The sequence below is a fragment of the Halichoerus grypus genome, chromosome 15 (assembly GCF_964656455.1).
Source record: "Halichoerus grypus chromosome 15, mHalGry1.hap1.1, whole genome shotgun sequence".
Lineage (NCBI taxonomy): Eukaryota > Metazoa > Chordata > Mammalia > Carnivora > Phocidae > Halichoerus > Halichoerus grypus.
The window spans coordinates 27,767,980-27,795,386 of NC_135726.1; the positions used below are offsets into that span (position 1 = coordinate 27,767,980).

The 27,407-nt window shown below is 53.1% G+C and overlaps 1 protein-coding gene and 1 long non-coding RNA gene across 2 annotated transcripts in view; both read right to left on the reverse strand.

Annotated features, from left to right (window-relative positions):
- SLC6A2 (solute carrier family 6 member 2) overlaps positions 1–18,192 on the reverse strand; it is a 44,225-nt gene extending 26,033 nt beyond the window's left edge. Inside the window, exons 1-3 of the mRNA XM_036088792.2 lie at positions 17,919–18,192; positions 6,165–6,296; positions 4,017–4,254 (exon numbers count right to left, since the gene is read on the reverse strand). Coding sequence (XP_035944685.1) covers positions 4,017–4,254; positions 6,165–6,296; positions 17,919–18,192 — 644 coding nt within the window. The remainder of the gene's footprint in view (positions 1–4,016; positions 4,255–6,164; positions 6,297–17,918) is intronic.
- A 3,535-nt stretch (positions 18,193–21,727) lies between these two features.
- LOC144380229 (uncharacterized) lies at positions 21,728–23,977 on the reverse strand. Its single transcript, XR_013444176.1, has 3 exons — positions 23,831–23,977; positions 22,604–22,776; positions 21,728–21,861 (listed from the first exon to the last, which is right to left on the reverse strand). It is a non-coding gene; the product is annotated as an uncharacterized LOC144380229 (long non-coding RNA).
- Positions 23,978–27,407: the final 3,430 nt, after the last annotated feature.

A 27,407-nucleotide genomic window follows, 5' to 3' on the forward strand; every position in this document is an offset into this window, starting at 1 on the left:
GGCTCACGGAGGGTCGGTGTGGGTCCTGAGCCCCAAATTCCCCTGAGCTCCAGGAAGCAGCAGACTTTGCAGAGGCCACTTTTAACCAAACCGTATCTCCTTGGCCCCATCACCCTGAGACGGCAGGGGTGGAAACTGGCCTAAAGGAACCCTAATCTCCAGATAATCGGGACTCACTCTCAGGTCCTTGGGGTAGAGAATCTGTCAGACTGATGGATGCTGGTCCTAGCATTCTGTCTTTTATGAATCTATCTTTTCTCATCCTCTGGACCTCAACTGTCCAAGGTGGTAGCCAACGGCCACATGCAACTCTTTAAAGGTAAACTGATGAAAATTAAATAACATTTAAAAATGTAACTCTTCGGTCACACTGGCCACGTTTCCACGGCTCCACTGGCCACATGGGGCTCCTTCACTGAACTGCACAGATAGAGAACCTCTCTAGACCAGGAATCCCCCAAGTCAAATCCACGGCCCCCAAGTCAATCCAGGCGTGTGGTCTGTGAGCTAAGAATGGTTTTTATCTTTTGAAAGGATAAAAGGAAATAAAGCAGAATAGGCAAGAGACATAGAAGGCCCTCAAAGCCCCAAATATTTGCCATCTGGTCTTTTATAGAAAGTTTGCCACGTCCTACTCCAGACCACGTGCACCTTGACAGTGAGGTCCCAGCGGCATTTCCCTGTCCCACGCTGCGGCTTGCAACAGGACTTCCTGCCTATCTGCTGACACTCGTGTCGAGATTGGTAAAGTGGGGATCACCCCCCCCACACCCAGGAATAAAGACAGTCCATGCTCCATTCTCCGGAGCCTGCCGCCGCCATGCAAACATTTTCCACTAGGTGGCTGAAGACAAGCTGACCATGACCCACCTCAAGACATAAAAGGATGGACTAGAGGATGACAGGATTCAAGGGAACCGCAAAATAAATGTCAGTGGTTCTGGATTTAAAACCACAGAATAAAATAACCATGCACGAGCCCGTACATACATAAATGAGTGAACGAGGAAATGCAGATTAAAACCACCATGAGAGGGGTGCCTGGGTGGCTCAGTGGGTTAAGCGACTGCCTTCGGCTCAGGTCATGATCCTGGAGTCCCGGGATCAAGTCCCGCATCGGGCTCCCTGCTCAGCGGGGAGTCTGCTTCTCCCTCTGACTCTCCTCCCTCTCATGCTCTCTGTCTCTCATTCTCTCTCTCGTAAATAAATAAAATCTTAAAAAAAAACAAAAAAAAAACAAAAACCACCATGAGCTATCAGAACCTCCTACCTGTTAGAATGACCACCATCAAAAAACAAGACATAACAAGAGCTGAGGATGGAGAAAAGGGACCCCTCATGCACTGGGGTTGGGGACGCAAACTGGTGCAGCCACTGTGGGAAACAGTATGGAGGCTCCTCAAAAAGTCAAAAATAGGGGCGCCTGGGTGGCTCAGTCAGTTAAGCAACTGCCTCCGGCTCAGGTCATGATCCCGGGGTCCTGGGATCGGCCTCATGTCATGCTTCCTGCTCCGTGGGGAGTCTGCTTCTCCCTCTTCCTCTGCCCCTCCCCATGCTCATGCTCTCTCTTTCTTTGTCAAATAAATAAATAAAATCTTTTTTAAAAAAAAAAGCTAAAAATAGAACTACCCTATGATCCAGCAATTCCACTGCTGGGTACTTAAGTGGAAACACTAACTCAAAAAGATCCCTGCACCCCTACGTTCACTGCAGCATTATGAACAATAGCCAAGACATGGGAACAAGACATCCACGGATGCATGAATGTATAAAAATGATGGAGTGTGTTTGTGTGTCCGTGGCGGGGGGGGGAGAAAGTGACACACACACACACACACACACACAGACACACCATGGTATATATGCACAATTTCAGCCATAAAAAAGAAGAAAATCCTACCATTTGTGACAACACAGATAGACCTTGAGGGCATTACGCTAAGTGAAATAAGTCAGACAGAGAAAGACAAATACTATATGATCTCACTTATATGTGGAACCTAAACTTAAAAAAAAAAAAAAAAACTAAACTCATAGATAAAGAAGATCAACTGGTGGTTGCCAGAGGCAGGGGGTGGGAGTGGGCAAACAGGGTGGGGGGGCGGTCAAAAGATACAAAGTTCCAACTATACAATCAATAAGTCCTGGGGATGTCACATACAGCAAGGTGACTCCAGTTAACAATACTGTCCTGTGTATTTGAAAGTTGCTAAGAGAGTAGATCTTGAAAAGTTCTCATCGCAAGGAAAAAAATTTGTAATTATGTGCGGTGATGGATGTTAACTGAACTTACTGTAGTCATCATTTGCAATATATATGTGTTTCTAATCACTGTACACCTGAAACTAATATAATGTTACATGTCAATTGTATCTCAAAAAAATGAATTAATGAGTGATCGAATGAATGAATAAATAGGGGACAACTCTTCCTTACAAAAGAATTCCAATCAATTAATCTAGGGGGAATGATGGGAATAGAAAAATCACAATCAGACAAACGCTATCATAATCATCTTTGCTTGCAAGACTCATTGAAGGATGCTTAAGAATTGTGGGTTGACGTATGATGAGAAACAAGATATTTAGATAACCTCATGTGCCTCCACGGAAGACATTTGTGAATGACGAAAGGAATAATGCTCTCTCCACACAGAAGGAAGCTGGCTGCTATGGTCTTAGCCAAGCCATCACGGTTAACGTCCCTGTAATAAGAGACTGGCATCACATACCACCCCCCGATCCGGCGCACTGGGAAGGACGCAGCACCATCTCTACAGTGTTCTTGTCCAAAATGCCTAAGCTCAGTCTAACCGGGAGAAAAGAGCAAACCAACCCACACGGAGGGCTCTTGTACAGATGACACTCAAGGGAAGACCAAAGACTTCCCACAGATTGGAGACTAAGGGGAAGCGGATCCTGGGCCGGAAGAGGACATGAGTGGGAAAACTGATGAACTTTAAAAAAAGGTCTGAATTTAACAGGTTAGTTAACAGCATATGAACGTTAATTTTCTGATTTCCATCGCTGCACTCTGGTTCTATAAGGAGCCAAGTGGGTGGAGGGTATACAAGAGCTCTGTGGGTTACTTTTATAACTTTCTGTGTCTAAAATGGTATCAATATAAAAAGTGTCTTTTTGGGGTGCCTGGGTGGCTCAGTCGTTAAGCATTTGCCTTCAGCTCAGGTTGTGGTCCCAGGGTCCTGGGATCGAGACCCGCATCGGGCTCCCTGCTCCGCGGGAAGCCTGCTTCTCCCTCTCCCACTACCCCCTGCTTGTGTTCCCTCTCTCACTGTCTCTCTTTCTGTCAAATAAATAAATAAAATCTTTAAAAAAAAAAAAAGTGTCTTTTAAAAAAGATGTTCTGTCTTCTACTACCAGTCGGTGACTCTCACGCACACATGGTCCAAATACCTCTCCTGAGGTGCACGTAGCTGGCCTGCCTCCCGCCTCCCAAATTTCACTCACAAGCCCCAGCTCCTCACCCCGCTGGAATCCCAGAGAGACAGCAGCATGGGGCCAGCCAAGAGACAGCTTCGAGGTCAGTTCCGCTCAGGTCCAAGCTACACCTCCATCAGCCGAGCCCCTATACATGTCCCCTTGACTGGCTTCATCAGTTCTCATGTCACCTCCTCAGAGAAGCCCTCCCTGACCACCTGAACTAATGTTCCTCCCTCCCCCCAACATCCCTTTCTACCACATACCTGGTTTTAGTTCCTTAAGAGCACTTACACTCCCGACAACGTGTTTCATTTCATGTAGGGCACGCTGACTCTCTAAAACGTTCTTGCTTCCCTACCTGCTGACTCGTGCATTTCTCCCCAGCCCCACTCTCCCGTGAACACGGGGCCCGCCACTGCCCCGTCCACGGCCGGATCCTCAGCTCCGAGCAGGTGCCGGCTGCTCAGCACACCTTACAAACCAGGGCTGGGGTTTTTCCTTAGCCTTTGGCCCAGGAACTGCCCCGCACAGCGGTTGGTGTGCCCACGTGAATAGGACACGCGGCCGATGACTTACTCATAGAACTCTGCTGCGGGCGTGAACTTGTACTTGGAGTACTTGGTGTGGTTGCCCAGCACGGAGCTATTGAGGAGCTTGGGGTCGGTGCAGTTGGGGCTGTTCCAGGAATGGCCGCAGTCAGTCCAGGGCAGTTTGAGGGTGAAGGAGGAGAAGAGGTAGTAGAGCGACCAGGCAATGATGACGTTGTAGTAGAAGCCAACGTAGATGGCGATGAGGATCACGGCGTAGCCCACTCCTGCGCGGGGGGGCAGAGCGGGCTCAGGCGGGGGCTTCCCCAGGCCCCATCCCAGAGCCTCTCACGTCTCCTGGGGAGCCAGCTCCGACCATGGCATGACCCGACCCCTCCGCCCCTCCTTCTCTGCAGCCCAACCCGTAGGCCGTGGAAACCCACCAGCCCTTTGCCGGAGTGCTCTCTCTGGCCCCTGGAGCCCCTCGGCCCCCTCAGCAGGCAGGCCAGAAGTGCCAGGCCCTCACTGCCCCCAAGCAGCCGCCGGATGTAAGTACCGGAGTGGATGAAGGCACTGGAGTCTGAGTATCCCGGGTCCCTCACCCCTGGGGCGGAATAACAGTGAGGCCCACTAATGCTCTCTCCCCGGGGGGATGAGCCCCTGGCCCACGGTGGAATGGGCTTGATGACACACCTTTTACTGGCTGACTCCCCTTCTCTGGGTCCTACAAGTCCTTCCTAGAATCACCTCCCAAAATAACTCCCTACACAAATCCTTGTCTCAGGACCTGCTTCTGGGGAACCCCAAACAAACTCCCTGATTAGCACTGGGCCCTACTTCCAACCATCTGCTTTGTGCGTGTGCCAATCCCATCTGCCTGAAGATACAGGGAGCTCCTCTTGGGCTAGCTAGTTCTAGGCCTTTGCCTAGAGTAGACATTTTTTCCTGCCTGTGCAGCATTGCTCTAAGGGAGTAGCCTCAAGCATTCTTAGCATGTGAGGTTTGGGTAAGGCTAATCCCTCACGTCCTTGACCTAGCTATAGGCACATGCCTCAGGCCTGGCCACTCAGACTTCTGCTTGCCCAGAGCCACAAGGATTGGTTGATAGAGGGGCCTATGACTCAAATGAAGCCAATGAGAGTCCTCTCTGAGACCTTTAAGGATGATAGAAGGTGTCTTTGATTTCTTGTGTCACTGTTAAACTTGGTAGGAGGTCATCTTGTTGTTGCTGATGGCCAGTTTTGCTCGCACCTGAGAAGAATATGCCTGAGATGGATGCTGACGCTGACTTCCGATGGAGAGAGGTCAAAAGAGATTCCAGGTAATCTTATTCAAGCACCTGGATCAAGATGCACCTGAAGCTAGCCAGAAACCCTTGGACTTTACTGTATCATAAGCCAATTAATTCTCTTCTACATGAGAGCCACTTTGAGTGGGATTTCTGGGAATTAAACTAAAAAATTCTAACTAATACACATGTCTTATAAGCCTCTTGTACCAGCCTGTGTCCACTACAGGACTGAGTACAGAGAAGGTGGTCAGGAGACACGTGCCACCTGAGTAAAGGCGCACAGGAATCATACCCGCCCTCAGGGCCATCTGGGCCCGGGTCACTAACCAGCGCTTGGGAGGCACTAATTCTGACTCCATGCCCTTCTCATCAATGTACAGGGGCCAAGAAATGCCAGTTGCTATGGCTACTTTCTCCAGATGTGCTCCAAGTCCCAAATGCAAGCAGGCTTCACCACGTCTCCCAACTGTGATCAATCAGTGGTGGTTGCTGGATTAAGGACCGTGAGACAGGTTTCTAGCTGAGCCCAGAAAGGCCCATGAGCAGTTTACCATGTCTCTGCCGTGGGAGCGTGAGCGGAGAAGAGTGGGGTGCGCTGGGTACTTCTGACACTCCCGTAAATATTTCCCACATGGGAAACAGACACCCTCTGGTCACTCAGCGGTAGAAGCTGGACTGGTCCCCCGGTTTCTAGACTTTCTAGGCTAAGCTGTTCCTGACACACCAAATGCTCTCCACGTAACCCTGAGCGGTGAATGCTCTTGACCGCGCCAATGTCCGTGAACCCCAACCCCACCCCCGCCCGAGAGCTGGTCTACCTCAGATCCCACCTCTGGAGCAGTTTCTCCAAGGGGCACCGAGGAAATCTTTTAGATAACCTTGGACTCCCCCCGACCCATGCTTTACCTTTGAAGAATGGGCAGATCTTCCACACTGTGGCTGCCCCTTCTCGGTTGTACTGGCCCAGGGCCAGCTCCATGTAGAACAGAGGCATCCCGGCGATGATAAGGAACAGGGTGTATGGGATCAGAAAGGCACCTGGAGGACACAGAGGCAGCGCGTGACCCCCCGGACCCCTGCCCAGCCTCACGCCTGCCCCTCAGAGTGCCTGCCAGAGCTTCAAGGTCCTCATTCCCCAGCTCCCGGGCCACTTCCCGAAGGTGTTTTGTGGGAGATAAATAGAGTGACACAGAGCCACGAATACAAGTAATTGCCACACTGATAATTGTGGGGGTACCAAGAATAACCATCAGTCATGCTAATGAGCTTCTGTGGTCAGAGCAGTAAAATCTGGTTTCATCAAAGCTGAACGGGCTTGTTTCTTGCAGGATTCTTCTGGCCTTCGAGGACGCTTAGAGGTACGGCCTTCACCAGATTCCTCTAACTGCAGAACCTTTCCTTGCGTGAACCGTCGCTCTGGGGGATGCCGATCGCCCCAAGGCCCCCTTGTAGAGGTCAGAAAATTGAGATCGGAGAGGGAGAGAGACAGTGCCCAAAGTTACCTATGACTGAGTTTCTAAATTTGCTTCCATATGTCTCATTTTCAGGTCACTGGATTCTTAGTTTCACTAAGAGACATAATCAGACAGGGTCGCTATGTCCCCCCACCCCCGGGAGGAAACTGATGGCAGAGAAGGAGAGTCGAATCAGTCCTGTAAGCGACAGAAGCGGGACTCGCATTCAGGTCTTCCAACGCGTCAGGCTCGCTCGCCCTGCTACAGGGGCTGAAGGTAAGTAAACCCCGGAGCAAGTCTCTGAGCAGGGAAGGAGCCCACCCAGAGCATCGCAGAAACTAGAGGGGGCCCCTGGCAAGGAAGGGGCAGCGACTCATCCCTGAGAGAGTTGCCGGTGGGATGAGACATGGGCGAGTTTCAGAGATGATTCTCCGTGTGCCCGGCAGCCCCGGGGTGAGCTTACGGGGGCTCTGAGGTCACGAGGTGACTCACTGGGATACGTGCCATGTCAGCCCCGGCTACAAGCGGGACCGAAGCCAAATGCCAACTCCTTTTCCTGACGCAGCTGGAGGTGCACCTCGTCCCCGCCTCTGGCCTTTGGCTAAGATGCCGTAACCTTGGAAACCAAACGCTCTCTGGCCCACCCACACCAGCAAAGTGCAGAAACTGGGAAATATTTCATGACGGTAGCATGAGGACTGGAACGTCCTGGGCTGCGTTCCAGGCACTTTCCGGGCAAGGTCTCATTCCATTTTCACATCAACTCTAAGATGCAGAGATGGTTCTCGATTTTACAGGGGATCATGGCGAAGTCACATGGCACCCCGGGTCAAACACGCCCAGGACGGACTGTCAATCTCCACTTTCTTCCCAGGGCTTCTCCTCAGGAAGCCCGGGGCTCTTAAGGACAAAACATGAAGTGTTGGCCTCCGTGCTCAGAAACCTCTCCCTTCTGTAGCAAAAGATGGATCAGCATGTGGGCACAGGAAAGAAACTACCAGAAAGTGAGTACCTCCTATGTATCGAGGAGACACTAAGCACTGGACATCTGGGATCCCATCTGACTTACCTAGAAAAATCTGATAGACCCATTTTTCAGAGGAGGGAACTGAGGCTTGGGGAAATCAAGTGACCTGACCAAGGTCACCCAGCCAGTCATTGATGGGTGTGGGGTCAGGCCTAGGTCTGCCTGCCTCCAGAGCTCCAGAGCCATTCCCAACATATTTTGCAGATTCCAGAACATTCCAGCCTCAGTGGAGGCCATGAGTCTAAACAGGGTCTTAGAGGGGAGGGTGTTCTGACCCTGGGGATCTGGAGCCAGCTTAGCCGTCTAGTCTGTTGGTCATACCCTGGCCCGATATTCCATCCCCTGGTCCATGCCTGACTTCTGTGCAATGCCCAGGCGCCCACGTCTCTCGATCCCTCCTCATTTCCTGCTTTCAAACTCCGCCCCTGCCCCTCTCCCACACAGAGAGGGCTGATCTGGCACGTGAACCCACGTCTGTCCATGGTGGGACAGCAATCCCAGTTGGGGCAGCAATGCTTTTGGAGGTAGCTGGTGGTGGTGACATTGGTGAGTACCTGTTACATGCTAAGCCACACACTAATTATTCATGTAAAACCGTCCCTGAGAGAGAGTTACCACTAATTCGGTCAAGTAGCTTGTCCAGACTAGGAAGTATGCAGCTGGGCTTCAAACCTGGATCTCTTCGAGCCCCACTCCGTCTGTGGCCACCTACTACTGCCCTTGGGAGACGGCAGCCAGAGAGGAGAGGGCATAGAGCTATCCAACTGTTGAACAGGTCTGAAGACTGAAGTCGGTGGCCCAAGGGACAGTGGGGAAGGAAAAAGCCGGGAATCACGGCTTAGATCTCGGCCCTGCGGTTTGCTGCTGATGACAGGACATTCTTTTTTACAACAAAAGGGAAAGTGCAACGTCAACCAGCTAACCAGGTGTCTCACCTGGGCCAGTTTTCTCAACTCTTACACCTCTGGGTGGCACCTGCCAACAGGTAGGTGGATTGCCCAGGCTGAGATTCATCTCCTCTTGTGCCTGGCTGGGAGTCCCAGCAAGGGAGAGAAGGAGGGAAGAGGATGGGTCTGCACAAGCCCGAGGCTCTTCTCTGAATGCATTTGATGTGGGCCGGCCACCGCTTCAGGAGGCAACAGCCCACAAGCCTCCAGAAAGATGAAACAGCTGAGTGTGGCTAAAAACCAGAAAGCTGCCCTGTGGCCAGTGCCCTATTCTCAAAGAAGACGTTGACCAGCTAGTTGGCCCAAACCCCTTTGCAGAAAGATCTGGAGGAAGCTGGGGCAGAGCTGAAGAGCCGGAAAGGGATTTCAGGGGTGACTGAGGTCAGCTGAGGAGGCCTCTCTTAGAAACAGGCCTGCAGCAGCTCCTGGAGAAACTGAGGCTGGATTGCAAACTTTCTAGAAGTTACTGTCCTGCAAGGCCTACAACCACCACATTCTCACGGGCCTGCTGCATCTTCATGTGTAGGACTGTCCCTTGCAACAGCTGCAAGCAGCCTCGCATGGGTCCTGAGAGCGGAGAGCCTCAGGGGCCACAGCCCACTACCCTGTCTTGATTCTGGAATGCTCTGGTTGTGCAGTGTGCAGGCCTTCAGCCCATATGCATGTACACAGATGCACGCCTGTGCACACTCACGATCCTGCACACTGACACCCACAAACACACGAGGAAAAGAACCGTCAGCTGTAAAAGGGACTCTGACAAATGGCCTTGGATGAATTTAGTAAGAAAAGCATCTGTCCCAGCACCTCTAGCCCAGTGCACACTGCCTGACACCCCACCACTATAGGGGAACCCTACTGGTCAGAGAGGGGCTCTGGAATCTTCTGTGCATATGCCATGGCAGTCCTCAGGAAGGGGAGCCCAGTGGTCACTAAGTTCCGAGTGGGATGCACCCGGGCAGATGAGGAGGGCAAATGAGGAGGAGCTCGGGAAAGGAGAGCGAATGCCTATAGGGGGCTCATCTAGAGGTGGTAGGGCGCAGGCCTGCTGGGGATTTGGGGTGAGGTGGAGAGAGTGTGATCAGGGAGGGGCTGCAGGAAGGAGAGGAGGGTCCCCTGAGACCTAGCTGAACCCACTTCCCAGACTGCTGGGGGCTGGATTCCTCAAACTGTGCCTTCTGGCCACACCCTGATATACCAAGAAGTAAAAACCCACAAAACTATTTCCTTGGTGCCCATAGCTCAGCTATGGATGGTCACTGCCCGTGGCTTTCACCAGATCTCCATGAAAACCTCGGTCCACGCCGATACTTAGCCAGATTTGTGCCCCCTCCCCGAACACCCCAAAGGCATAGTAGACATAAGGGTGCAAGAGAGGGTGAGATTTCTGTAGGAGACAGTGCTGCTCCCCACAGGTGCACGGGTGGGTTCGGGGGCAAGAGTACACGTGGAGATCTACACCCCACGTGGCCACGTTTTTCAACACGACACATCAGGCCATACCTTTTAAATCAAACATGCTCTGTCTTCTTACCTCGACAACTAGACCTCCATGACGGTTCTATTATAAGGTTCAATTTTGGAATCCTCCCTTCTCATAGCTCTGCACGGCAGTGTGATAGCATGGGGGGGGGCCCATTTGCCTGCACCCTGCTTCTTCCCCATCTCAGTGCTGTCCAATGACATGCAAGGCCTTCTGCACACACGTGTGGACTCTTGCATCCACGTGTCTAAGCTCTGTGCACACCCCTGCAGACAATGGGCCCCCGGCCTCCCCTGGGACCCGGGCCCTGCGCACCTGCAACACAGGCCACATGATAGAAGGAATGAGGTGGGAGGCCCACGAAGACCCCAGAAGGGGGTTGGAGTGTTTGCGCAGGGAAATCCAGGGTCTGGGTACCTGGAGTGGTGCAGGGGGGAGGCAGTGTTCTGGGCAGGCAGGCTCTCTAGGCCCGGGCCTCGGTGAGAAGCAGAGGAGGGCTGAACAGAGCTCTCTAAAGCACAGGGCCCAGGGCAGACCCCCTGTGACATAATGTGATATATAGATATTTGGTCTCTGCTCTGCGTTCCTGACAAAGAGCTCTTAAAAACCCTCGAAATTTTCTAAGTGGGAGTGATAGGAATGTCTTATACAGAGCTTCTAAATCCCTTGGAATTTTCTGGGTGATAGGAGGATCTTTTGTTCTAATGAGATAATTCTTGGTGGGCTCCTGGGTGGGGGCCTGGTCCCCAGGAAGGCCAAACCCTGATTAGAAGCTTGGAACTTTCAGCCCCAGCCTGCAACCTCCGGGACAGAAAGAGGGGCTGGAGATGAAGCTAAAACCAATGATGCCCACATGTCGAAGCTTCCATAAAGATCTCTGAACTACGGAACTCGGAAAACTTCTGAGCTGGACAACACATCCACGTGCCAGGAGGGTGACCCACCCCAACTCCGCGAGGGCAGAAACTCCTGCGCTCGGGACTCTTCCAGACCTCGCCCCACGTACCTCCTCATCTGGCTGCTCCTCGGGATCCTTTCTCATACCCTTTATAACAAGCTGGAAGATGTAAGTCAGTGCCTCCCTGAGTTCTAGGAGCTGCCATAGCCAATGACTGCACCTGACGAGGGGATCCTGGAAACCCCTGATTTACAGCCGGGTGGTCAGAAGCACAGGTGTCAGCCGGAGACCTTGACCGGCATCTGAAGTGGGGAGACCCCTGAACCCGTGGGGTCTGCTAACTCCAAGTCGACACCCAGCTGGGGCCTGCAGAGTTGGAGCGCTGGTCCATGTGGGGAAGCACGGAGGACAGGCTCTGCGTCACCAGTTTGCTGCAATAACTGGCAATGATGGAGGAGAAGCACTTAGGAGGCACTCAGGCGGTGCTCTGTGCACGAGAATCATGTCCTGCCATCACGCAGGACAGTGCACGCAACTGGAAATTGCAAGTCGGCCATCGCTCGTGGAGTTGAGGGTGGCCTTCACAGAGCACAGCCTTGAACGCCTGCTGGAGGCTCGCCAACACGGAGGGGCTTTGAGGCAGTCCCTTGGGGCCTCATGTCCCCGTCCCAAGGGAGGCTGGCTACTCCCTTGCGGCCAAAGAAGAGTGTGCGGACCACAGGCAGGAAGAGGGTCAAGGGTCTCCCCAGGCCACCGCCAGCCCCATGACCACAAAGGGCTCGCACAGTGCTGCCCAGAAGCCCCTCACGAATGAGGGAGCTGCTCCCCCGCGGCTGGCACTGCTCAGCCCTCAATCGTCAGGCCTTTGGCGAGTGCCTCAGTTCAAGAGAGCCACCGCACCCAAGGCCACATCCCCTTCCCAAGACAGCTGTATCCACTGACCAACTGACATCAGGGCATAGTCCCGGCCTCCTCACCTCAACTCAGGACAAGTCTGGGGGAGCCATCCCAGTCTCCGAGTCCCCCCCGGGCAGCTGAGGCTTTGCTGAATCTGGTGGCCAGCCTCTCCATCTGGCCAGCACCCCTTCCCTCAATCCCTCCCCCGGCAGCCTCCCCTGTCCCTCCGCCTTCCTTCTGGCCTTAGACCCACGGAGAACAAAACGGATCGGTCTTGTCCAAAGCGATGCTTTGCGCACTGGGTGTCCGCCTTAGCATCCCCGCTCTGAGCCTTCCCCAGCTAAACAGCTGGCTTCATGCGGCCATTCCTTTAGCGAAACGCTCCAGTTCTTACACGAAACCAAGCCCAGATCATTCAAGTTTGTCAACACAGACTCCGTCCAGGGTAGGGTATCGGAACCATGGGGTGACGCCTCGTGGTTCCTCCCCCCCAAGACTTATCTTCTGTTTAGGGGCCTCAAGGACCACAGTGGGCCCCTGCCCACGGGCCTCAGGATCCCCCTAACTTCCGCCCAAGTGGAGTCTTGCAGCTGTGGACTTCTGCCTTTCACTGAGATCAGCCGGGAGCATGGGAACACGCCTGCTGTTCAGGCGGGAGCTCCCCACAGAGTGACCTACACATTCAGCTTAGGTGCTTCCAGCTGACCTCTGAGTTGACCTTGGCTCTGAGACCAGGGAACACCCCCAGCGAGGAAACATGCCCACTTCCTGATAGATGAACACCCCCAGCTCCTTTCAGGAGGTCCCTGTGGGTGAAACTCAGGGGAACTAATGTTGGGGTGCTCCTCATGTAACAATTCTTTCTCTGCTGTCAACTTTGTGGGGTCTGGACTGATTTTTATTAATGAAGCTGAGACTTTCCCTAGAGCTCCTTGAAGGTTGAGGTTTTCCATCTCGGTCCTGGTCTCTTTAAAATGAACAAAAACAAGGGTGTTCTGGATGCTCAGAACTACATTATGGAAGGAAATGCTACCCACAAAGAATAGTAGAACCTCATCTCCCTCATTCGGGATATGATACTTCCAATAACAGAATCCAAGATGACGTTACATTTTAGGATATCTACCCTAGACTATGAACTCCCTAAAGGGGGGGGGTTGCCTTTTGCTCATCTCTGTGTTCCTGGCATATGGTGGGCATGTTGGAAATGCTATCTTGTGCAGTAAGTGGCTCCCAGCAGTGACTCATGTGGAGGATGCGGCTAATGAAAGTCCCACGGCCTTTCTCCACTTGCACGGTGACCTAATCCTTACTTAGGCAGTTGGGTCTGGGACCAAAGGAAAGGGTGTAACCTTTATCCCCATGAAATCCCATCTTGCTGGAAACAGCTTCTTTAGATCTTTTTGGCCAGCTCAGAGCAATGAGCCACATCATGCTGATGACCCCAGATTCAAGACTCAGCTCTAGTCCCCGATGAGCACCAACTTGTTCCTGCAAACTCGTCAGTGGAGGGCCCCATGCACCTGAGCTGAACAATCAGTTTGGCAAGCTCAGGGTGTAGACGGCCTCCTACAGCCAGCCCGGATATGAGAGCACTTGAGATTGCAAACCTCTGACCTCTGCAACAGCCACCACTTCACATCCAGCCTCCGGAAGCCCAGGTATTTTGGCCGAGAAGTTTCCCACCGTCATGGGCTATGGGCACCTGACACCCTCAGCATACTAGGGAAGGAGAAGAACCCTATCCGGGACCAGAACCACATCTCATGGGCCCCCGTGCAGGAATGTTAATCCCCATCTTCCAGGTGAGCAAAGAGCAATGGGAGGAGGTCAGACTCTCAGAACACAGAGCACAGCCCGGCTCTTGATTCTCGATTCCCCGGGCCGAGGTGTGTCTGCTGTCCAGCCTGACTCCCTTTCCTTAATTTCCTCCCAGAATCAATTCTGCTCCCGCCAAACTCAGGACCCCACTGTACTCCTGGGTCTAGCCTGTAATTAAAAATCATCAAACAAGGGGCGCCTGGGTGGCTCAGTCGTTAAGTGTCTGCCTTCGGCTCGGGTCATGATCCCAGGGTCCTGGGATCGAGCCCCACATCGGGCTCACTGCTCGGCGGGAAGCCGGTTTCTCCCTCTCCCACTCGCCCTGCTTGTGTTCCCTCTCTCACTGTGTCTCTCCCTGTCAAATAAATAAATAAAATCTTGAAAAAAATAATCAAACAATTAACAATAATAGAACAGATCCGTTTACTGAGCCCCTTCTATGTGCCAGACACTCTTTTGAGGGTGTTATGTCATCGACATCATCACCCTGCCAGAAGGTAGACGCTTTCTCCTTCTTTGCACAAGGAAACTGAGGCCCAGAGAGGGTGAGTCCAGGGCTCCATTTCCAGGAAGTGTCAGGCTCAGATTCAAACCCGGGTCTGTCTGAACCGGAGACCATGTGTGTAACAGCACAGGACTCGTCTCAAACAGAAGCAGTCATTGCCAAGACCCCTCTCCTGGCAAGGAAGGCAGACGTGGAGACCCAGGCGATCTGCCCACGCCTCCCCGGCGACCAGCCCAGGCCAGGCCCAAGACCACAGGTGCAGGGGAGATTCAAGCACCCTGAAAACAGCCCCCATGGCCTGGCACTGTCTCTCTGTTTGAGAAGGTTCTGGAATTTCCAAGTCTGGCTTTCCCCGTTGGTAGCATCTCACACGTGTGCGGCCCAGCAGCTGGCCTCTGGGAAGATGTTCAGACAGGCTGATCATTCCCAGGAATTTATTCAGAAAGTATTAGCCGGGGGCCTAAACTATTGGCACCTTTATCATTTCACAACATGCTCTGGTCTGCGCCAGCGTGCACAGCCAGACTTGGAGGTTACCATGTTCAAACTGGCACCCGAAGATCACCCGGGCTAGTAAATCACAGGCCGGCGGAGTCCTGGCTTGGGTGCGGCCGCTGAGCCAGGTCATCGGAGAAGGATAACTCTTGGGGGCCCAGCTGTAGTGGGGAGCTCGGGCTGGGAGAGGGGCTGGGCCATGCCCAGAGAAACAGAGCTGGGATTCAAACTTGGGTCTTCGGGCTGCTTCCACAATCACAGGATACCCACCTGCCAACATGCTGGCCCATCTCAGGGGCTGACTCTAGAATTAGGGTTAAGAACTGATCTCCAAGGAGCAGCCAGGAGGGCTCAGCAGAGATGAAGGTCCGAAGGGGCCAGCTGAGCTCCCCCAGAGGGCTGAGGGGTAGTTCAGAAAAGGAGCTGCCTTCGAATTCGGAGATGGAGGGTGAAGCTACCCTGGGTCAACCACAAGTGGAAATTCACTGGTACAACTCCCCTGCCCCTTAACCTGATATTCAAGGTCTCCAGGGCCGGGCCCCAACTTGCCTCTCCGCCCTTATCTCTGCTGGCTTGCCCTCCCGCCAAGCCCGCACTCCTCATCTTTGAGATGATATACCAAGTGCATTCTCGAACAACAAGAATGCCTCCTACCGTCTCAAGGCTTATCCATGCACCTCCCATCCGGAGGGGCTAAGCTCCCAGGACAGTGCACCTCCCCATCTTTCCCAAGCAGCCCCTCCTCAGGCCTTTAGAGCACTTGTCACCTCTCCCAGCCATTTCCCACGTCATCAAAATGTGGTTAAGGAAGAGTAACAGTTACCTTTACTAGGGGCCAGACTCCCTGTTTGGCTCTCCACGAGCCTGGTATCACATTATCCCATGCTCACCCTCTGAGGGGAAAACCATTCTTTCCATTTGACAGATGAAGACATCGAGGCAGGAGGGGCCGCCCAAAGTCCCGCTGGCAGAACCTGGAAGCCGGGACTCCACGGCCAAGGCCCCTGACCTCTAGCCTGCCGGCCCCACCCCAGCAGAGCGAGCGCCCTCTCTTGGTCAGTTACTGCCGGGGGCTCCCGCTGTCTCTGGATAGGCGTTAGGGCTTGGATCGTTCCATTCATTTACTCATTCAATAGAAGGCTGTTGGGTACCTTCTACCACATTCCTAGGATCTGGACCTTGTTTTGAGCACTTGAAATAGAGGCAGGAAAAAGCCACCGTCTATGCTCTCGATGTGCCCCCGTCTGTTTGGGTGACCGATACACACAGAGATAAATGACCCAACAACTCAGGTCGGTGATAGGCAGGGTTCTCGGACCAAGGAGAGGGAGCTTCCCGCCCAGTTTGCCTAAAAATCGGAACCTGTGACAAATCGGCTGTGTTTGTAAGGCCCCCCCGCCCCCCGCCAGCACCTGGTGTATCACCCAGGTGCTCACAGTTGGTGGCAATGGCCCTGGGAGCTCGAAGTGTCAGTGGGAGCTCTAGAATATCCATCTAGCCAATGTGGCCAGTTGGCCATCTGGGGTGCATTTAGTTTCAACCAACACTTACAACAGTGGAAATGGCGTGTAATGGCGTGACGCTTTAGGTGGCTAAAGCTCCTGGCAGGCAGACGTGGTGATGAATATATGTAGGGGGCCCCTGCAGAGCCTAGCACTGTGCCTCACACCGAGAGGAACCCGAGAACTATTGCTGATTCATGAGAGGGCCTCCTGCTGTCTAGGGACACGCAGTCTCGGACAGCCCCTTGAGGACATGCTGGATGGCGCATCTTAGGGTCTCGGTCTGTCTTTCATTCGTCATCTCCCCACCTGCTAAAAATACGTGGAATCTGCCTTTCCTCCCTCCCTGGGCCCAAAGGGCCAGAATTCTTAAGGCCAACCAGAGACTCTTGAGAGGCTGCAGCAGCCAACCAAGGGAGAGTGTCCCCTCTGGATAGTGCTTCCCATTTCTCAACCAGAGCGAGGGTCCAGAGCAAGCGCTAAAGCAAACAGCTGGGTCCCAGACCCTATGGGACCAGTCGCGAGCTTTCCCTTTACCGGGTTCCAAATCCTCACCCCGCCTGCCTCTGACCACCTGGAGTCGTGAGCCAGAGCCACTGCCAGGCAGGATGACCCAGTGGATAGAAGTTTCCAGAATTGGGCCCCCCTTTGCCAACGTCTTCCTCCCTGCCATTTTCCCAGGCTCTCTGCAGGGCACCCCTGAACTCACTCCAGCAAGGGGCAGAAGACTGGGGTGGTTTGGGCACCCAGGAACAAAGGCTCTCAAGAAGGAGCTAGGGTCTTAGGACCTTGTGCCCCGCCCCTAGGCCCCTTCTTCCAGGGCTCTGCCCTTTGAATGGGCCGAAGTTGGTCTCTAGACTTGCATCCCAGGCAGGTAGGTCATCTGTCACCCGGCTCCGGATAGAGGAGAGAGTCTGGCTGCTTCCACTGGAGTTTTCTCCAGGGCCCTCTCCCACTCTACCCTGCATTGTGGCCAGGACCCCCGGAGGTAAAGGCTTCATCCCCATCAGCCGGGCCTCCTGCCTCCAGGATCAGGCCAGTTCTTGGTACCTAATGACGCATCCTAGCGCCTCCAGCAACACAACCACCATCCTGAGAGAGGAGTTCCCTCTGACACTAGCTTCTCTCTGTGTGTCTCTTTTCCAGAGTGTTTGTCCCCAAGAGTGTGGGGCCCCCCAAGTGCCTTCAGGGAGCCCACGTCCTCTCTCCCCTTTTGGCCCAGAGGTCCCCGCCCCAAGGCTCAGAGTGCTGGAGTTAGGGTCCCAGTGTGCCTGGTTGTCACATCTTGTGCACTTCTGGTGCCCCTTCCAGAGCTCTCCAGATCTCCACCTCTCTTCCTGCGAACCATCAAAAGATCAGTGTTTCTCACCCAACTTAGGGCCCCAGATTCTGTTCTTCCACCCATGCACCGATCACTGTCCAGGGGCAAGCCTCCACTTCCCTTTTCCACCGGGGCCTCCACTTCTATTTCCATGAGCCCTGTCCAGACGCTTCCTGCGCTCCAGACTCGCTCGCCTGCTTCCTCCGCTCCTGCGCGCATCCCAGCTCCTCCATCCCAGCCCCTATCCCCGGCCGCTGCTGCGGACAAGTAGCCTCCCACATCCACACCCCCAGCCCATCAGGGGGCTCACCACCACCGTTCTTGTAGCAGAGGTAGGGGAAGCGCCACACGTTGGCCAGGTCCACCGCGAAGCCTATCACCGACAGCAGGAAGTCGATCTTCTTGCCCCAGGTCTCCCGGGGCTGCTCGTCGCCGGCGCCGGACGCCAGGAGACACTGGACGCCGTTGCGCTCTTTCACCACCAACAGCTCGGCGGCTTTGCGCCCTTGCACAGGCTGCTCGGGCCCCTGGTCCGCCCCGCTGTTCTCGGGCTGCACCTGCGGCTTCATCCGCGCCAGAAGCATGGGTGCGGTTGGCGAGGGGAACGTCAGCGGGACTGGGAGCACGCCGGGGCTCTGCGCGGATGAAAGGAAAAGATGCGGTCACTAAGCCATCCCGCCCTGCTTGCGCCTCCCGAGACCTCCCGGGACCTCCCGGGAGCGCGGCGACACAGCGGCCGGCGCGCACTGGGCGGACGCGGGGTTCCCCCAAACGGGAGCGCGTCTGTTGGAAAAAATAATTGGAAACAGTGGTAGTGGCGGGCGGAACTGAGACGGAACTGAGAGGTGGAGACCGCCCCCGTCCGCCCCGTGGGTCCGGCCCGGGACCCCGCAGCGCTTCCCTCATTCGCCCGCTCCCTCTCGCCCCCAGATGGCGGGGCTGGGACACGCGGAGGCTGAGGTTTCCCAGGGGCGGGGACCCTGCCAGTGCCGTTTGCCGCCCCCTGCCCCCCAGCTCGGATCGGTGCCGCCTCCAGCAGCCCCAGGAGCCTCCCGGACACTCACCCTTCGGCACTTCAAACTCGCTGCCACTCTCGCTCTGCGCTCGCAGCCCGGGCCTCCCCGGCACACCTCGGCCAGGCGGCGCGCAGGGCGCACTCACGTGTCCGGCAGCGCCGCGATCCCGGGTGCCCCGCCTGGCCGCGGCGGGCTGTGGGGCGCGGGCCGGGGCTGGGCTCCGCCGCGTGGCGCTGGGGCACGGCCGGAGGAGCGCGGGAGGCGCGGGGCGGCCGGCGGGGCGCGGGCTGGCTGGTTCTGGCCGCGCCGGGCGGGGGCCGGGCTGGTAATGTAGCCTGCGCCCCAGGTAACGCGCCGATTGCATTAAGCCCGCGCCGGGCCCGCTCCGTCTGGAGCCTGTTAGCGCTAATGGGGACTGACAGCGCGGCCGGGGCTGGGCAGGGGCGGGGGCGCGGCGCGGGCTCGGGGGGCGACTCGGGGACCCGGGCGCCCGCTCACTTGCCAGCACGCACCGGCGCGCCAGACGCAGCTCCCGGGGGCACCGGGCTCTGACTTCCCACCACGGGAAGAGAGCGAGACGCCCAGAACTGGGGTCAGAGTCGCGTCTGAGAGGGGGCCGGGAAAAGACCAGGGAGAGCAAATGACCCGAGTCAGGATCGGCGCTGTCATCCGCCGCAGGCCACTTAAACTACCCTGCGGAGCTTCTCCATCAACAAAGCGGGAATGCTCTGCTCAGTGCCTACCTAGGTCGGCAAACCTGCTGGCGGGCGTTGGCGGGCTCGGAGTTGAAAGGTCACACCCCAGCCCTGACCTCCTCTGTTACACAGATTTGCGGGTGTGACTCCTGTTCCATGAGGCTGAGAACGTTATTCATTTATCCATGCGTTCATTTACCTCTTCCTCATCTGTTCCTACATATGCCTGCAATGTGACAGCCACTGTTCTAGGCTCTTGGGAGACATTCCTGCACAACTTAACTCAAAAATCCCTGACAGGGTGGACTTTACATTCTGTCGGGCGGGGGAGAAAAGAAGCATAATAAATAGACACATTGTACGGTGTGTGGGAAGGTGATACGTGCAAAGGGAAAAGTGAGCCTGGTAAGGGGTTGAGGGGTGGTGAGGGGGAGGGGCGATGCAGTTTGGTCAGGGAATTTGAGAAGGCAGCATTTAAACAAGTAAAGGAGTGAGCCATTTGGCCCTGGTGTTCACGCATTCTTTCACTTGTTTGTCTGCCGGTTAATTTCTTCAGTCATTAAATGATCACCTGCTGTGTGCCTGAACCGTGCTGGCTCCTGGAGCCAGGGAGATAGTTTCTGCCATCAAAGAGCTAACAGTCCAGTGTGTAAAGAGTCCATCACAACCTAATGTAGTCAGGATTGGTTGTAACTACAGGGGTATGGGAATTGGTTGGAGCCGAATCAGCAAGTAAAGGGTGGGGGCGGAGAGGTAACCCAAGAAGGTGTCACAGAGGTGACAACCCCTAAGGGGGATGGGGAGGAATTTTGGCAAACCCAGGCGTGCTGACCTTTCTGTTCTTTAAACAGTCCAAGCTCAAACGCACCCCAGGACTTTGATACTTGCTGGTTCCTCTGCCTGAGTTGTTCAGATCTTAGTTCAGTGGTCCCTTCCTGACCACTCAAATCTAAAATACACCCCACTCTCTATCACGTCACCCTATTTTATTCCCTTCATTACATCAGTATACAAATATATTTGTTTATTATATGGCTCCTCTTGGGTAGCATATGAGCTCCCTGAGGGCAGGGACCTTGACTGTCCTATATACCTCTGTGTTCCTAACACCTGGAACATATTAAGGCATCAATTAGTATGGAAACTGAATGCATTCATGGTGGTGCATGGGGGTGTTGAGAACATTTTTGCTAGAGGGACCAGCATGACAAGTATCTTCTGTGAAGGATGCAGAGAGGAAGGGAAAAATCAGTGGATGGTGAGTCTGCCCTGGCCTTCTGGGGGCTGATGAGGAGAGGCAGAGGAAGGTCAGGGGCAGGACTGAGCCAGAGTTTCAGGAGAGCCTAGAGTCACAGGTTCCCATCCATCAGGGTTGTCAATTTCCTTTGACCCCTGGGCTATCTTGACAAGCCTGTGAGGAAACAGGAATGAAATCATCTTTCCATTTTTCAGGTCAGGGAACTGTGGCTCTGAGGATTCAAGGGACCTGCCTGAGGTCTCACAGGTTGGAAATGACAAAGTTGAAATGAGATCCAGGTCTCCCGGCTCGCAGTCCCTGTTGCCTCCCCCAATTGGTGGATGGAGATATTCAGAATCTCTCTAGGGATCATATTTCCCTCCTCTGCTTTTACCCCGTGCCCCACCCAGCTGGTCCCGAGTCTCCCACCTCTGCACACCCCAGGAAGCCCCAGCCTGCCCCCACCCACTGCAGCATCCCCATCCCCTCCCTGCAACAGCCTCCCAGCTGACCGCCTCACGTCCAGTATCTTTCCAGCCGCATGATGTTCACCAGCTGCCAGAGCTCTTTCTAAAAGTCGAGTCTGATCACCTCACTCTTCTGTCTCCCCCCAGAGACAACGCACCAATGTGATTTCATTAACCCTGGATTTAAGGTAATTTTATTTGCTTCTTTATACTTCTCTTTATCTGCCAACTTGTCTACAATGAGCATTAGATGCTTATGCAATCAGAAAAAGATAACACACAATTTCTTAAAATCCTCTGATCTTTTTGAGATATTATCTAAACACCTTTAGCAGTACAGACAAGATTCTGCCTGTCTATTCAATCACATCTCTTGCTATTCTAATTCTCTCCTCATTCTCCCTACAAACCCTTTATTTGATCCAAAAATATACTTTATTCTCTAGCAACATAGGAGATACTCAATTACTAGTGGTATCCTGGATATCTTGTGCCTTTTTACACCTCTGGATTTTTAACTATGCTGTCCCCATCTTCTTGTCTACCCGGAGAACTCCTACTCATCCTTCAAAACCTCAGATGTCACCTCCACTGTAAAGCTCCCTGATAACCACCACCTCCCAACCACCTCCTTCTTTATACTGCCTTGTCTATTTGTCTAGTGCAGTTATCTGTGTGATTTCCTTACTAGGGACAAGGACGGTGCCCAATATATCCTGTCACATAGCTCGTGCTCTAGATATGTGTACAAAACAGAACTAGAAGAGATCTCAATCATTGGCTGGGTTTGGTGTCTTTGGTTGGGGTTGTTTATGTTGGATTCGTCCAGAAGCGGAATCTGAAACAAAGATTTGAATTCAAGTCGTTTATTTAGGAGTCAATTCCTGGAAGCACTTATATAGGACTAGGGACGGGAGGCAAGAAAGGGAAAGGAACCAACAGAAGGGACGTGAAGGAGCAGTTACAGCTGTGGGCAGCTGGTGTTCAGCCCTGCTGGGGACCTCTGGGAGACTGCATAGAGCCTGCCTCTGTTGTCCCACTCCTGGGCAAGGAAGTTGGAGTATTTATCCATTAAGTCTGTGCCCGGGGTGCCAACTTGCCAGCATTTTCAGCCTGCCTGGCTGTGTGGGCTGAGCATGTTCCAGTTGCCAGGAAGAGGCTTCTAGCTGCATCCCAGGTACTGGTGGTGGGAAGCTGGGGGTGGGGTCTGCACCGGCAGGAGCAGTGTGGGCGGGGCACCGGAAGTGTTTGCTACAGGGATGGAGGGAGGCATCCCCCCACTCCTGAACGCCAACAGAGGGCCAATCAGCAAGCCCCGAGAGTTCCACCTGGTGCTTTCAGAGACTTCTGGGGGACAGCAGTGGAAACACCAGGCTGGGGCTGGACTGAAGGGGAAGGCGTCTCTCTCCCTTTCTGGCCCGGACTCCCTGCCCCGCACTCCAAGAGCCATGGGGCCATGTGGCTTCTCTCCATACCTTGCATTCTGCCCTTCCAGGTGGCCTGAGGGCAAGTGGGTGGGCAGACGGCGGGAGCATTATCGGAGCTAACTTGATCTCTGGGAAGGCGTCACTTCCACTTACCATGGCACTTGGTGACACAGGCCATGGGCACAAGGTGATGGCTGGTGCTGTCAGTCCAGCTCTGGACATCTCCAGGCCGACGCCAAGACCCTGACACACAAACGATACGCGCTGGAGGACATCTGGAGTCCAAGGGCTGGGTGCTGGGGGTGTCTTGAGGGTACTAGCAGAACCTGTGGAGAGGTTTGCCTGTAGATTTCCTCCCTCCCTCCTCCCTCCATCCCTCCCTCCCTCCTCCCTCCCTCCCTCCCTCCCTCCTCCCTCCCTCCCTCCCTCCCTCCTCCCTCCCTCCCTCCCTCCTCCCTCCCTCCCTCCCTCCCTCCTCCCTCTCTCCCTCCCTCCCTCCCCCCTCTCTCCCTCCCTCCCTCCCTCTCTTCCTCCCTCCCTCCCTTCCTCCCTCCTTTCCTCCCTCCCTCCCTCTCTCCTTCCTCTCTCCTTCCTCCCTCCCTCTCTCCCTCCCTCCCTCCCTCTCTCCCTCCTTTCCTCCCTCCCTCCCTCCCTCTCTCCTTCCTCTCTCCCTCCCTCCTTTCCTCCCTTCCTCCCTCCTTTCCTCCCTCCCTCCCTCTCTCCCTCCCTCTCTCCCTCCTTTCCTCCCTCCCTCCCTCCCTCTCTCTTTCCTCTCTCCCTCCCTCCTTTCCTCCCTTCCTCCCTCCCTCTCTCCCTCCCTCCCTCCCTCTCTCCCTCCTTTCCTCCCTCCCTCCCTCCCTCTCTCCTTCCTCTCTCCCTCCCTCCTTTCCTCCCTTCCTCTCTCCCTTCCTCCCTCTTTCTTTCTCTCTTTCTTCCTTTCTTTCTCTCTTTCTCCCTTTCTCTTTCTTTCTTTCTCCCTTTCTTTTTTTTTTTTTAAGACTTTATTTATTTATTTGACAGAGAGAGAGGCAGGGAGAGAGGGAACACAAGCAAGGGGAGCAGCAGAGGGAGAAGCAGGCCTCCCGCAGAGCGGGGAGCCCGATGCGGGGCTCGATCCCAGGACCCTGGGATCATGACCTGAGCCGAAGGCAGACGCTTAACGACTGAGCCACCCAGGCGCCACCACTCTCCCTTTCTTTCTTTACCAGGGCATTAGACCTAAGTCCTTGTAGCTGACCTGCCCTGGGGTCATCGGTCACTGATACAACTTTTGCATTTACATATTGCATTTACAGATAGCATAAAACCCCTCAATAAAAGACCCCCATAGGCTGAACACCCCCTGCAAAAGCCCCCTGGTCCTCGAGGCTTCCAGCTTACCCAGAGGTGGCTCAGGCCTTAGATTCTTCTCTGCCAAGCTCTTACCCCAACGGACCACAATCAGGCACCGGCATTAAAGAGCATCCAATCATCCTTGACCTGCACATCCACATCCTCTGCCTGGCTCCAACGACAGACTGCACGTCTCTCCGCGGGTGATAAAAGGCACCTGGAACTTACTGTGTCCAAAATCAAATTCTTAAGCTCCCCTTCCCAGCCTCCCCACAAACGTGCTCCTCCTAGTTCTCCCTCATTCCAGGTGATGGCATCTTCTTCCTTCTAGCTTCTCAAGCCAAAAAACCTTGGAGTTGGCCTTGACTCCTCTTTTTCATACTTCCCCGTTCAATGCTACTGCAAACTCTGTGGGTTGGAGCCACCTCACCTCTCCCCACCTCCACGGGGCCTGGCCTGCCACCATCTCTCACCTGGATTACTGCACAGCCTCCGAGGGGCCTCCCCCACTATCTCCTTGCCTCTGAAGGTTAAGCTCTACCCAGCGCCAGACCTTTGGGGGACGGACGAGTTCAGATCCTTTCCCTCTCTCTCATACTCCTGTCTCATTCCGCATAAAATAATGCATCCTTTTGTGGACTTGCCAATGCAAGCCCAGCCAAGCCCTGTGGCCCCCGGGGCAGGGGAATCAGGCAAGGACAGAGGAGCTGGGCTAGAATGGGAGGGGCAGGTCGTGTGGCAGAAACAGCCCTGGGCTGGGAGTCAGCACCCAGGGTCCTGACTCTTGCTCTGCTGGTTTCAGGCTTTGAGATCCTGGGCAAGTCCAATGGCAACATGGAGATGAACCCCAGGAAGAAGAAGGCAGGTCAGGAGAGGAGCTGGGGAGGTAGAAAGGGAAGGAGGGTACAAGCAAAGGAATTCAGCCTCTTGGGAGGAAAGGGGGCCCTCCACTGCGGGAGTACCTTAATACGTCCTTTGGCCTTAAAGTGGTCACATGAGTTATGGTGACAGGACACTCGCACTTAGTTTGCATCTGTCTCAGGGGCAGAGGGGACTTGTGATCAGCTGACCAGGATAAGCCATATGAGGCTTATCTGTCCCTCCTCCATAGGAGGAGGACTCTGCCCCTCTGGGGAATATCAGAGCAGGGGGGACCCCCCAGAAACCTTTATGCCCAGGTGCCCTCTGTTAGAAGACCAGGCACTCCTTAGATAATCTGATGAAACGTGGATTCTCCCAGAAATATGCACATACACACAGCATTTTTAATTTAGTGTGAAATTTATCATACTTAAGAAAAAGTATATAAAACAGGTAAGACCAGTTTCCAGTTTAAATAATATTAATGACATGAACGTATAAGAACCCACATTGTGGGGTAAGAAATAGAGAATTTCCTGTGCCCTACCAGCCCTTGCATCCCCTCCCTCAACATACCCCCTCCCTCAACATACCCCTCAACATACCCCATCACCACTCTCCCTGACTCCAAGGTAACCACCAGCCTGTGTTCAGCGACTAATCATTTCTTTGTCTTCCTTTACCACCTACCAATATTTCCCTAACAATACACGATTTTGTCCTTCTTTGAAATTATATAAAAGGAATCACACTACAGATATTTTTGTGACTTCTTTGGCTGAATATGTTTTTGGGACTCACCCATGACGGTGGAGTTCACTCATTTTCATGGCTGCATATATTCATTCTATTTTATGAATAATAACTAATTCATGTATTCATCCAACTGTTGAATGGCATTTGGATTATTTCCAGTTATTTTATATTTGAACAACGCTGCCTTTAAAATTTTGTACAGACAACTCCCTTGGACGTAGGCAAGAGTTCTTAGAGTTTCTATACTTTGCAAATTGCTGGTTTGTAGGGTATGTGTTTGTTTAGCTTTATACAGGAATGTCAAACTATTTTCTAAGATGGTCGTACCAATTAAAACTCTCCTCAGCAGAGTTATTTCTTCACTTCCAATTTCTTCACATCTTCCCTAACCCTTGGAGTTATTTAAACTTTTAATTTTTGCCACTCTTTTGGACGTGACTTTAACATGCATTTTCCTGACTTCTAAAGATGTGGAGCATCTTTTCATATGCGTACTGGCCAGTTGTGTTTCTTTTTCTCCTGTAAAATGATAGCGTGCTGTTTGTGTAATTTTTGTTTGTATAATTTTCTATTGGCTTGTCTTCCCTTTCTTTTTTTTTTTTTTAGATTTTGTATTTATTTGGGGGGGGGAGAGAGAAGGAGCAGAGAGGAGGGGAAGAAGGAGAGGGAGAAGCAGACTCCCCCCACTGAGCAGGCAGCCAGATGGATGTGGGGCTGGATCCCAGGACCCTGGGATCATGACCTGAGCCGAAGGCAGACCCTTTACCGACTGAGCCACCCAGGCGCCCCTTGTTTGTCTTTTCTTATTGATGCACAGAAGGTGTTAATATTCTGGGCCCGAATATTTGTCAGTTATATTGCAAACATCTTTACTTGGTCGTATTATGTCTTTTCTCTCTATACGGTGATTGTGATAAATAAAGGTTATTAATTTTCATGTAATTTAATGTAATCTTACTTTAACTTTTCTTTTGGCTTATGTATTTATGCTTTGTTTAAGAAATCCTTTCTTACCTGATATTTTCCTAAATTACAATTTAAAATTTGACAGTTTTTCCCTTCAATGTTTTAACTAACGTTGCTTTCTAGGTACCAACTTTCAGTTATTAGATGAATAAGTTCTGGGGATCCAAAGTACAGAATGGTGACTATAGTTAACAACTGTATTACATGTTTGAAATTTGCTAAGGGAGTAGATCTAACTTGTTCTCACCACTCACGCAGAAAAAGGTAACTCTGTGAGGCGATGGATATGTTAATTAACCTAATTATGGTAGCCATATCGGGATGTATATGTGTATCAAATGAACACATTATACACTTTAAATATATACAACTTTGTCTATTATACCTCAACAAAGCTGGGGAAACAAACAGCATTACTTTAAAATGTGTTTTTCTATCTGATAGGGCAAGATTCTCCAGCTCTTTTTCTTCAGGAGTGTCTTGGTGGGCCATCTGGGTGGCTTAGTTGGTTAAGCCTCTGCCTTGGGCTCAGGTCATGATCCCAAGGTCCTGGGATTGAGCCCCACGTCGGGCTCCCTGCTCAGTGGGGAGTCTGCTTCTCCCTCTCCCCCGCTTGTGCTGTCTCTCACTTTCTTTCTCTCAAATAAATACATAAAATCTTAAAAAAAGGGGGGGGAGTGTCTTGGCAATGCTATTCCTTACAAATTTCAGAATCATCTTGCTGGGTTCCTTGAAAAATCCCATTGGAATTTCAGCTGTGATTATACTGAATCTATAGATCAGTTTGGGGAGCACTGACATTTCTACTGTATTCAGTCTTTCTATCCAAGAAGACAGCACATATCTCCCTCTATTTCCCATCTTTAATAGACACAGCATTTTAAATAGAGTTTTGGGGGATTTGCAGATTCCCGCATGAAACCCATCCCAGAATCCCTTAACATTACTGCCTGCTGGCCTCCATGCTCTCTTTTCCAGTAATACATATGGACCCAATCTCACAGCTACTCTCCACTTCCTTCCCGCTCCCCCTTCTGGCCCT